Here is a 12,198-nt window from a genome sequence, read left to right as displayed (position 1 = left end):
AAGCGCGCGCGCGGCGTGAGGCCTCCCCGCGCTCTAATAAGACCCCGCCGTTCCTCTCCTTTTCCTCCCCCCCCACTAACCACCCCACGCGAGAAAGTTCGTTCCTCACCCGCGGGAGAACGGCGATAAAGAAACCGGGCCCCGCTTGGCTTTATATAGAACAAAGCCATCGAGGTTAGGTAGGCCCAGGCTTTTTTTTTTTTTGTAAAAAAAAAAAAAATTCCCGTCAGCCCTTGCGGCGGCGGCAGCAGCGCGGTGGGCGTGTCCGCAGCGTCGTGTGGGCGGAGCCAAAGGCGGCGCAGCGACGGAGCTCGCGGCGGGAGAGGGCAGCGGAGGCGGGAAGCCGCACGGCGACGGGGAGCGAGCCCAACGGGGGAGCGGCAGCCCCACCATGGCCGAGACGAAGGTGAGGTGAAAGCCGAAAGAAGCGGAAGGCGGAGCCGCTGAGGAGGGAGGGGGGGAGCGGAATCTACGCCGTCGCCGCCGCTGCTAGGCCCCTCAGGCGCGGGGCGGCCTCCCCTCACGGACCTCAAATGGGGGGGCTCGGTCTCCCCCCCCACTTAATCTTCTCTCCCCCCCATCGAATCTTATTACCCCCCACCTCCCGGGAGGCTTCCTACCGCGAGCGCCGCCTGGGACTTCATTTCCCAGCATTCCTTGCCTTTGCCGGCTACGGCCGGGCCTTCGGGGAGTTGTAGTTTCCCGGCGGGTCCTGCGGCCTCGTGCTTTGCTCCTCCCTCCCTCCCTTCTGGAGCGGCCCACTGGCCCCGCGGGGAAGGGGGGGGAATGGGGGAAACGGCGGGAAGGGTCCGGATCGCGCCCCTCCCCCTCCCCCCAAAAAGCCCTGGGTGGTCTTTTAGTTGCCCCCCCCCCGTGGCTTGTGGGCGGGTTTGTGTGTTAATTTTTGGCATTCCGAAGCCTGCCCCTCCCCCACAAAATTCCCGCCAGCCAGCCCCCCCCCCCTTCCGAGAAGAATGGCCTCTTCCCTACGAGGGTCTGTCTTCCCCTGGCTGGATATCAAGGCAAACCATCCCTGACCCCCCCCTCCAAAAAAAAAAAAAGTGATGCCCGCCTATTGTTTTCTGCCAGGAATCCCCTTCCATGCATGACCCCAATAATTATTGTTATTTATTAAATTGGTGATTATTAAATTTTCTTTTTTTTAAAAAAATAAATACAAGTTTTTTATTTATTTTTAAGCAAACAAGTAGATCCTTAATCATTCAGCGTTTGAACATCTTGAGTACATATTTTGTGTCTTCTACTCCCTCCTCCCATCATTTACTAAATTTTCATGGCGCTCATTTCCCCCCCAAGAGGTGATGCTGCCCCCACACACACATACACACACACATAACAAGGGTCCAAATTTCGTACAACTACTCCTCTCCTGGTGCATTTTTTTAAAAAAGAATATTAAATTTCTATGCCTGTCTTAAACTTTTGCAGACATTCTTGTGGCTTCCTAGGTTCGCCAGTGTTTTGGACTCAAGATCCCTTTTGCCTTAAAAAAATGATGGGGGAAGCTTCGGTTGATCTGGGTTACATCTATGGAGGTTTTATGTGTTGGAAATTTAAACTGACAAAGCATTAAACGTATTTATTTGGCTTCGTGAACAGCAGGAAAATGGTCGTGGTGGGGGGGGCCCTCAGGCCACCCATTGAGATCTGCTGGGCTAAACAAACAGCAGTGATTCCCTTAAATCAGGGGTTTTCAGGTTTCCAGGATTGAAAATGTTTAAGAAAGCAGCAGGTGTCTTTGGGCCTTCAGACTTTGATAAAACCAGATTGCTGTAAAAAAAAAATTGCAATGTGTGAAAGTCACTGGGCATCATTATTTGTTTCAAGGTTGTATTTTTCCTCGAGTACAAAATAAAGTGCAGAGAAGGTTCAATTTTGGAGAAGGAAAACCTTCAGGTTTTAAAGTCCTCATTTATATAGTAGCCATCAAATTCCAATTAATCTGTTCTCATTCTTGGTTTTACAAACCAAATACAAGGGAATGCACAATTAGTTTATACTTTTATTTCTCTGCTGACCACTGCCAAAGACTCCTGGATAGAACCTCAGCTTTTTGTGACAGTTAGCATCCTTTTATTGATGTTTTTATATACTCCTTTTACAAATCTGTGGGGTGGTTATTCCTTGGAGGAGGGAGAATGTTCACCAGCCGATTAGGGTATATTTTTAATAGGGTTGGATGTCAATTGAGCACCATATATACCTATATTTAGAGGTGTTGCAATCTGGCACTGGTTTTTTTCTGAAGTTTAGAAAGTGATAAGGTACCTAAAAACATTCTAAAGTTTAGAAAGTGATAATAATATAACTAAAAACGTAATTTGGAGATTTCTGAACTTTGTTCTTTTGCAGTTCTGTTGACTCCCACAAAAAACTGCTGCTGCCGTTTTCAGAATGAAATAGGATTAAGTTAGCTTTCTAATGAAAGGCAGACAGGTGTGCTTATAAGACTGTCTACCTTAATTTTCTGAAATGATCTTCTCTAATAAGCCTGTGATGCATTTCAAGCTTTTTTCCTCTAACACTGCAGGATGCACACGAGGAGCATGACTCAGCAACTGACAATGCAGATGATTCTAACCACGACCCGCAGTTTGAGCCCATCGTTTCTCTTCCTGAGCAAGAGATCAAAACTCTGGAGGAAGATGAGGAGGAGGTTTTCAAAATGTAAGCTCAAGCTGAAGCTTTCTGCAATTAAATTAGCAGACTCACTGTCTTAACTTTCAGGAAATAAACTTTCCAGGTGTGAAACTGAAGTCCCAATTCTGTGGGAAATGTGATTGTGTGACAGGCTTAATTTTTTAACAAAATGAGTTGTTTAGATTCAGTGATGGAACTCTAGGACAGGAGTCCCCATCCTGTGGGCCGCAGACCACTAGTGGTCTGTGAGGGGTTTGCAAGCACACATGCATGCCACACGCACAAATGGAGCTGCATGCTTCCTGGCTGCTCACGCAGAACCTTTCCCCCCTGGCTGGAAACGTTGGGCTCGAGGACAGTAAAGTAGATGGAGTTAGCAGACATGACAAAATTGATTCTCTAAATTAAAGAATTTACCTAGTTTTGTTTCTACTTGGAAACCACTTCTGGACTTTCTGCTCAAAACGGATGAAAATGAAAATTTGAATTTAGGTTTTGATGATTAAAACGATTTTGTAATTGATAGAAGTAACTCTTAAAGTTCTGAAATTTAAAAGGTCAGTGTATTATTTTTTTAGTCTGCTGCACTGAAGAAAGTCAGAAATCATTACTTTTTTGCATGTTTCTCTCTCCTTTTCTTATTTTCCTAACTTTTGTTTCATCTATATTTTATCTCATCATGACATAAGCTTAATTTAAAAAGTGTTTGAACTCCATTGTACCTGACTGAAACTGACTTAGCCATCCCAAAAGTAAATTTTAAAGACATTTTATTTCAAAGGTGTTTCTCTAGAGGGTTTTATCAAACTATCACTTTCAGGTTTGTGTTGTCTGTTGAAGAAAATTAGTTATCTTAGTGATGCTAAAAGATCCTAATTCAGTATAATCTCTGGCATATTTGTTGCCATTAATTCCTCTTTTTTTGTTTGCATTTTATTTTTTCATGAAGGCGAGCAAAACTTTTCCGATTTGCATCAGAAAATGACCTTCCAGAATGGAAAGAACGTGGCACTGGGGATGTAAAACTCCTGAAGCACAAAGATAAGGGGACCATCCGACTCTTAATGAGGAGAGATAAGACTCTTAAAATCTGTGCAAACCATTACAGTATGTAATTTAGTATTCTTCTAATTAAGTTTGCTGTATATGTTGGTATTGTAACAACAAACTCTTTCAAATTAATAGCTTTGTTCGGCAACGATTGTAGAAAACTATGCAGGGCCCAATTACTGTATTTGGAGTTATAAGTTGGACTGTTAGAAACTGAATAACAGTGATAACATTATGAAATATATTCAACAATATTTTAAATATGGATATAGACAATCGGACAGTCGTTCTTTTCTAGACAGACTTTTTGATCTTCCTTACTGGTTCTTCACAGCTTTATAATATTGCTTGATCGTTTGTATTATCTTGCTGTATTACCTGTGCCTAACTCCTCCCCTCCCTCATTTTAGTCACACCTGTAATGGAGTTGAAGCCCAACGCGGGGAGTGACCGGGCCTGGGTGTGGAACACACATGCTGATTTTGCAGATGAGAGTCCTAAACCAGAGCTTCTGGCAATTCGGTTTTTAAATGCAGAAAGTAAGTTCCTTGTTTTGGAGAAATTGGACTTTTTAAAAAAGTGGTCTTCCTCTCCTTGTGGTTTAAGGAATGATGGGAAAACCTCACACACTGTTCCATGAAATCTGTTCAAGGTGCCAGGAGAGGAGACTCAAATTTTTAAACCAGAAAGGCATCCAGTGTATTAGAGGGCTGTTCTGCAGGAAGCCAAATCCTCGTCCTGATAAACCCCTTTTATTTAATTGACAGTGAATTCCTCTCCACAAAGTCTTTCCTCTCCCACAGTCTTCCAAGATAGTTCACAATCACCGACCTTTATCAGCCCTGGAGTGTGACCAGGCCGATATCTTTCAGACGCCGCAATACTTGGCAAGAATGCAGGAATGATCTAACTGTCTCCTGCAAACTCTACTCCCCTTTCGCTCCTCTTTTATTCCCTCTGGGAGGGGCCCTTCATCGTCCACCTGTGGCCTTACTCCTGAGTCAACCCTTGTTCTTTAGCTGTTCCCTTCGTCTGGCAATTCCGCACACTGGGAACAGGCTCCAGCTGTTCATCTGCCTCACTGACGTCTGACTCCAAAGGCAATTGATAACTGGCATCTGGCCTTGGCCTCATCTCTACCTCCGATGCAGAGCCCTCGTCAGAGCCTTCCCCAGACTCCAGGACTGGCCCATGTTCCTTCCCAACCTCCTCACTGTCTGGCTCTGCTGGCCATTAGCGGGCCACAACAAGGGTTATCAATGGTGTGATGCATAGGTAGTTGTTGACTTACGATCACAATTGTCCCCAAAATTTCTGTTGCTAAAAAAACCCAGTTGTTCAGTGTGCTTTGCCCCATTTTACAACCTTTCTTGCCACAGTTGTTAAGTGAATCGCTGCAGTTAAGTTAGTAACACGATCGTTAAGTCAATCTGGCTTCCCCATTGACTTTGCTCGTCAGAAGGTGGCAAAAGTGACCACATGACTCCAGAAATGCAGACACAGGTTAACAGTTGGGAGGGACCTGGTAGGTCATCCAGTCCAACCCCACCGCCCAAGCAGGAGACCCTGCACCATTTCTGACAAATGGCAGTCCAGTCTCTTCTCGAAAGCTTCCAATGATGAAACTCCCACAACTTCTGAAGGCAAGCTGGAGAAAACTGCAACCGTCATAAATACATGCCCGTTGCCAAGTGTCCAAATTTGGATACTGTGACCACGGTACAATGGTCGTAAGTGTGAAAAAATGGTCATAAGTCACTTTTTCCACTGCCGTTGTAACTTTGGTCACCAAAAGACTGGTTGTATGTTGAGGATTACCTGTATCTCCGAAATTTGCAAAAGGATGAAGCAAATACGGATTCAGAGAGAGATTTCCTGGGCCTCAGCCTGTGAAGTTACAAAGCTTTCTCCTGCTGAATGAATTACAGGTAGTCCTTGACTTACCTTGACTTTATTTAATGGCTGTTGTTAAAGTTACAACATCACTGAAAAAGGTGACTTATGACCGCTGTTCACACTTAACAACCACTGCAGCATCTCTATGATCATGGGATCAAAATTTGGATTTTTGGCAGCTGGTTCATATTTATGACGGTCACAGTGCCCCAGTCAGTGGGGAAACCAAATTCACTTAACTGTGTTACTAATTTATCAGCTGCAGTGGTTCACTGAAGAAAAGTCGTACGATGGAGCAAAATTCACTTAACTGTCCCACTTAGCAACATAAATGTTGGGCTCAATTGTGTTCCAGTTGATGGAACAGAAGTTGCCTTCAGAAGTTGTGGGAGCTTGAGACTTTTAAGAAGAGATTAGACTGCCGTTTGTCCGAAATGGTGTAGGGCAGTGATGGCTAGCCTTTTTGCCATCGCGTGCCACAAACGGGAGTGCGGGGTGGTCACACGGGTACGTGCCCACACCCATAATTCTATGTGCCCTGCCCCCCCACAACCCCCCCCTGCTCCTCTCGCTTTTAGCATGTGATGGCCTGGTGGGCCCGGTAGGCCTGTTTTTTTGCCCTCCCCAGGTTCCAGAGGCTTTCTAGGAGCCTGGGGAGGGCAAAAACAGTCTTCCCCACCACTCCGGAGGCCAGAAACACTTCCGGTGGGCCCAGAAGACCCAAAGCGCATGCGTGCTGGAGCTGAGCTAAGGCAACGCTCGCGTGCCCACCAATATGGCTCAGCGTGCCACCTGTGGCATGGGTGCCATAGGTTCGCCATCACGGGTGTAGGGTCTCCTGCTTGGGCGGGGGGTTGGACTAGATGTCCTTCAAGGTCCCTTCCAACTCTGTTAATCTGTAAGGTTGATCTTACCCTTGTTTTAACCCTTTGCTCTGAGACTTAATTTTTCCATCGGAAAGGCAACAGGGCTTCTAAAAGGTGAAATTTGGCTGAAATCGTATCCACTGCATGCGAATCTTAGCCTGTGGTCTGGTGAAGCACATGCTTTCCTAGGTGTTTCGAGTTGCTTAAATCCACTGCAGCTTGACCTGTAATTTTGCTTCTTTCAAACAGATGCACAGAAATTCAAGGCAAAATTCGAAGAATGTAAGAGTGAAGTTGATAAAAAGGGAAAGAAAGGTAAGATGTTTGTATTTGCTTGCTTCTGAAAAAAAGGAATATTGTCCTTCAAGAGATCTGAAGCATTTCTGCAGAAATCCCTAACCAGACAAACAAGTAGGGAAGAGATTAAAATCTGCACCACATATTTTATAGAAGTGTGTAAGATGTGTATAGACTTCGTATGTGTTACCTAGAGCAGGCCTGAGAATTGTGCATTCCATTGAAGGGAGATAATTTCTCTCTCTCCTTGCTTGGCCTGCCATTTAATATTCATTTTGTGCCAATTCTTGATTTTGCTTCTTTATTTTTCCTTATTGGAAAAGAAATAATAGAACCCTGTTGTCCTTAATCATCCATTCTTTCACATTTAGTCGTAGGAAATACATTCAGGATTTGTCTTGGGGAATATCCGTCCTTAATGTCAATTGTCTTTTATTATTGTTAGCTCAACTTTATAAAAATATTCCAGTATCATTTAACCAAAATGGAATAAAAAAAAATCAGTGGGCTGCTATTCAACATGGTACAAGTAGTCCTTGACTTACAACCTGTCCTCACACTTGCAACCATTGCAGCATCCTCACAGTCACATGATCAAAATCCAGGCACTTGGCAACTAATGTGTATGAGTGTCCTGGGATCACATAATCAATGTTTGCAACTTTTTTAGCCGGTTTCCAACAAAGACATATTTCCTTAACGATTAAAGCAGGCGGTCATAAAATTGGGTGCGATTCAATTAACTTCCTTATAATGGAAGAATTATAGTCATAAGTCAAGGAATACCTGTGTCTATGAAATCAGGTACCTTTAGCTTTAATGGACAGAATGATTTTCCATCTGGTCGAATATGGTAGGAAACTGAAGCAATTGTTTTGAGACTTGAGAGCCTTACAAATGAAACAATATTTTTGTGTTTTTATTAATTCCGAGGTGTTGAGGCCCACAGTATTCTGGTCAATAGGTTTTCCATTTTCATCTGTATCGGCAGGCTCACTCTGCGCGTGACTACAATAGTTACAGTGCTTTTTAAGTCTGCTAGAGTAGCAGTCCAGAATAAAACGAACATTTCCTTCCTTGTGGATTTCTGTTCCAGTTGTCTTGGCACATCACATTTAATTCTTGAACAGATTTTTAACTCTTAAAACTTGTGAAAATGCTACGCTTTTAAGCAATTCTTAGATATTCAGGCAAAGCAAATTGGAAAATGTATATATTTGAACCACATTAGCAAAAGGTTCTCGTGTTATGTTCAGTTTTTGGCGTATCTCTATATCTGCAGTTCAAACTCATTCGTGCATTTAATACAAAGACATTGTTTTCCTGCCGCATTCCATAACCTTGTTTCCAGCTAATGCCTATTAAATGCTAATGGTCTACACCGACATTTTTTAGCAGAAACAGACAAAAACGATAGCGCTGATAAAATTGCTGAAAAATTAGAAGACCTTTCTGTAAAGGACGAGTGCAAAGAATCGGAGAAGAAAGAAGACAAGGAAAAGACTGAAGAAAAGCAATAAATCATTTTGGGCCTTGTGTTTTTCTTAATTTTTTTTTTCTTTTCTTTTTTTTTCTTAATTTTTACAAGGGACTTTATAAAGAACTGTATTCTAATGTTTGTTTTTTTTTCTAAGCTTTTGCCCTTTTGGAAGAATTCTCCAGGAAAAAAAAAAAAAAAGATCCATTCCCCAGTCATGAAAATGTACTGTGCTAAAACTCACTTTTCCATAGTGGAAATACTTATTTATAGTCATCCAGGAGAGAGAACAAATAAAGCTTTGGAAACGGTATGAAAAAGGACAGGGTTTTCTATATACACTTCATGTGTGGCTGCCCTTGTGACCTTGGGTTATATGTTTTGGGTGCCTATTTTAGGTGAGGTGTAGTGTAACTGAATTCTACTGATTGGAGGGGAAAAAAAGAGTAACAAAGATGTTTTCTGATGCATTTGTGGCTGAATGTTGTAATGACTGAAAGGAGAAATGTTATGCTAAAGTTCCTTTTCTTGTAATTGAGGTTTGAGTGACCTTAAGTGTTCTTGCGCAGATTTATTAGGAGAAAAACGGCATGTCCCTTAGAATCTAATGTCATCCCACAATGGCCTATGACGTATTTCAAAATATTGCTGTTTCTTTTGGTTATCCTTGGCAAGCCAGAAAGGCGGAAATAATATCTTTTTTAATTATTATCAAAAGCGGGAGATGTCCAGCGAATGCGATTTTTTTTTTAAAAGCTGTTTTGAAGGCCTTTCTCCTCTCTCCCCCCCCCCCCCCCCCCCGAAGAGCAAAAATCTTTCTTTGCAAATCTGGACAGGCTCTTCTGTGTAAAAAAGGGGGCAGAAAGTCCAGTTCCTTCTGTATAACAATTTTCAGTATAAACTCCCATGTAGGTATGAAGACAAGTAATAACATTTTCTGTTGCTTTGCTGTCTCGATTATAGCGTTTTCATAGTGTGTTCTGGGGAAACGGGGTGGGGTGGGGTGGGATTCACCTTTTTTTAAGATAACTTTTTGGTTGTGAGAAAAAATAATCACCTTTCTTACTTAACGCCACCGGGGGTGTGGTGGGGAAGCACTGATGTCTGCATTTGCATCCGTTAGTCGACATGATTCCCTCATTTGACAATAAACTTTTGGGTAACAAACGTTTTCGTTGTGGGCTCCCTCCTCATTGTCACTGATACTTCAAAGAATATCCTGTTTAAGATTCACAGCCCAAGGACACCCCTAAGAGACCAAAAATGTTCTGTATGATGAGCTTCTGCATCTGTAACCGTGGGCTACGCTCACCCAACCTAGTATGTTGTCGCTTTTCCATCCTCGTGGCAAAATGGATTAATAATTGGTGTTTGGAAATGGGGTGGGGGGGAGAGAGAGTTTTTTTTTACTTATAACTCAGGCTTTCTCGGTGTGTGTATGTTCTGTAAGCTGTATTCCCTCCTTGGCCCATTTCTCTTGACGGTAGAAATCTCCCCCCAAAAGTAACACAGGTGGTCTGTCCTGCATATAAGTTGAGAGTGCCTGGTCTAGCTTCTTTCAAAAGATTCAAGTTCTCCATGTCAGCTTATTCTGGTGTTCCTCAACCGTGGCCGCTTTCATGAAGATGTGCGGACTTCAGCTCCCAGAATTCCCCAGCCAACCTATGGAATTCTGGGAGTTGAAGTCCACACATCTTCCGTGTTGCCAAACGTTGGTTTACATGCTCGCATTGAGAGAGTGGCTATAAAACATTCCTTTTCTCTTGTTTAAAACAACATGCACAGTCGTCTTGTCATTACTTTAATTAAAAGCTTTTGTTCAATTAACAGCAGAACTGTTTGAACTCTTCCATGATCTTTTTCTGGAATGTTTTAAGTATTTCCTTGATAGTCTGTCTCTCCCTCCCCCCAATCATCATTACATTTTTATGGATGTATTAGTTTCTTCCTGTAGTATTGTAATTTTTTTTATTTTTTATTTTTTTTGCGTTATTATACTTTGACTAAGGCATGACTGCAGGTAGGGAGATGCAGAAATACCTCAACCAGTCCTACAGACCTGTCAGTATACCCAACAGTAAAAGTAAAAAGGGCATTCCTTGAACGATTATTTTTCCAGACCGAAATCACTATAAATGATTTTATCAAAAAAGAGGCACTGTTCACCCGGCTAACTTTGAAATAAATTTAATCTTCATCTTTTTGTTTTGCTTAATTCTTGTAATGTAAATGGCCTGTGTGTGTGTGTGTGATGGGGTGGGGGGAGGAAGCTACAATTTGGTGTGTTGTGTTTTTGGTTCTTAGAACCGTCGATCTCTATGGTCTCAGGATAACTTGTGCGTGTAAACTTGATCTGCCCTTTGAGCTATTTAACGACTGTATTGTAATTTCTGGGACATAAAAAGTGAATGATGTGCAAAGAAGGGAAGAGCACCTGTTGAATGTGACTCTTTAGTGCAGCTCCTCATCTGTCACTTTGGGTTGGGATGGGGGGGACGGGGAGAAAGGGAACAATTGCATCCATTGTTGCTGTGTGTAAATGTGTACTATGCAGGTTGCCTGTTCTGTTCGCTCCCTTTGTAAAATGCAAAGCTTGTATGTGCTTTTTCCAAGGCCTCTTCTCCTTGCAATTTTTTTTTTAATGGTGGAAACATGTTCTGAAAGAGAAACGAAGCCATACCGACAGGATTTATATAGTGTTTGTTTAACTTTATATATTAAAACAAAACGATGTTTCAACGATGCTGTGTAAAAGAAACCAGGAGTATAAAGTAAGATGCTACAAAAGAAATACGTGCCATCTTATTTTTAATTGGAAATCGGATTGGTGTCTTGAGTTACTGCAGGTTGAAGCTTATTAAATCAATACCCTGGAATGCACTGCAGCAAACTTCTGTTTCTCACAGTCGGCCGCTTGGCTTGTACGAGTAAATAAATAAAGCTGCAGTTTTTTATCATTTGCACTTCTGCAACCCTGTCTAGGGAGCCAGTTTGGAATACAGGTAGTCCTCGACCTACGACCACGATTGAGCCTAAACGTTTACATTGCTAAGTGACACAGTTTAAGTTTTACCCCGCAACCGTCATAAATATGAGTCAATTGCCAAGCCTCTGAATTTGAATCCCAGGGATGCTGCAGCGGTCGTAAGCGTGAAAAACAGTCATAAGTCCCCTTTTTCAGTGGTGTCGTAACTTTGGTCACTAAATTAACTTGTAATTCGAGGACTACGTGTAGCACTAGGAACCAGGAGGTTGTGAGTTCTAGTTCTGCTTAAGGCATGAAACTGACTGCGTGACCTTGGGGCCAGTCCCTTTCTCTCGAGGAAGGAGAAAATCCTTGCCAAGAAAACTAGGGACATGTCCAGGCAGTTGCCAGCAGTTAATACACAAACACACACACACAAACCTTTCTAGGACATTTTTGCCGCCTTAGCAGGATTCCTGAAACGAATTTGAAGAATGGCTCAATATTGTGCACAATAATAGCAAAATAATGCTAATGGATGGGTTGTAAATTGCCTAAACTGCATTGCAACATAAATACAATACATAGACATTAGTAAAGTTGGGGTGGATCAGTTGGATTTATTCCCTAAATCGTAACCACGTAAGCTATTTGAAGCTGTTATGAATAATTCATCTCTTTGCATTGTAACGAAAGCAAATTTGGACAATAAAGGCTACAAGGTCCTTGGTAAAAAAAAATCTGAGTGCCTGCAAGATACGCACATTAGCCTTTCCACTAAAAACCTGAAGATAATATATATATGACCGTTTCTGATAAAACAGGTGAAAACAAAATATTAAGGGGTCTGATAAAGCGTGCGCAGTTGCATCAATATGATTTTGCGATAATGTTCACTGCAAGCTGTGTTTTCTACAGTAACTTTGTACAGTATTGTACAACTTCATGCTGTATTGGCAACCGAGTTTGCCAAGCACCTTTACTGC

At 42.4% G+C, this 12,198-nt stretch overlaps 1 protein-coding gene across 2 annotated transcripts; it reads left to right on the top strand.

Annotated features, from left to right (window-relative positions):
- Positions 1-4: 4 nt before the first annotated feature.
- On the top strand, positions 5-11,038 carry RANBP1 (RAN binding protein 1). 2 transcript variants are annotated; one of them, XM_070951587.1, is made up of 6 exons: positions 5-406; positions 2,552-2,688; positions 3,611-3,768; positions 4,122-4,250; positions 6,723-6,788; positions 8,169-11,038. In XM_070951587.1, the coding sequence occupies exons 1-6, from the start codon at positions 392-394 to the stop codon at positions 8,288-8,290; spliced, it is 627 nt and encodes a 208-aa protein (XP_070807688.1). In that variant the 5' UTR covers positions 5-391; the 3' UTR covers positions 8,291-11,038. The 2 variants fall into 2 exon arrangements, with proteins under 2 accessions (XP_070807688.1, XP_070807687.1); XM_070951586.1 differs by having other exon boundaries at positions 7-406; positions 8,166-11,038.
- Positions 11,039-12,198: the final 1,160 nt, after the last annotated feature.

This window comes from Pituophis catenifer, unplaced genomic scaffold, assembly GCF_029215685.1.
Source record: "Pituophis catenifer annectens isolate HBS135680 unplaced genomic scaffold, rPitCat1.0.hap2 SCAF_10, whole genome shotgun sequence".
NCBI classification, from domain to species: domain Eukaryota; kingdom Metazoa; phylum Chordata; class Lepidosauria; order Squamata; family Colubridae; genus Pituophis; species Pituophis catenifer.
Note: the sequence above shows the minus strand (reverse complement) of the source record. Positions and strands in the feature narration are given on the sequence as shown.

What these genes read in the sequence shown, in the direction of transcription:
- RANBP1 (XM_070951586.1), top strand. An exon ending in GAGGAGGAGGTTTTCAAAAT is followed by an intron (nt 2,689 to 3,610) that starts GTAAGCTCAAGC and finishes TTTTTCATGAAG; the next exon opens with GCGAGCAAAACTTTTCCGAT. An exon ending in TGATAAAAAGGGAAAGAAAG is followed by an intron (nt 6,789 to 8,165) that starts GTAAGATGTTTG and finishes GACATTTTTTAG; the next exon opens with CAGAAACAGACAAAAACGAT.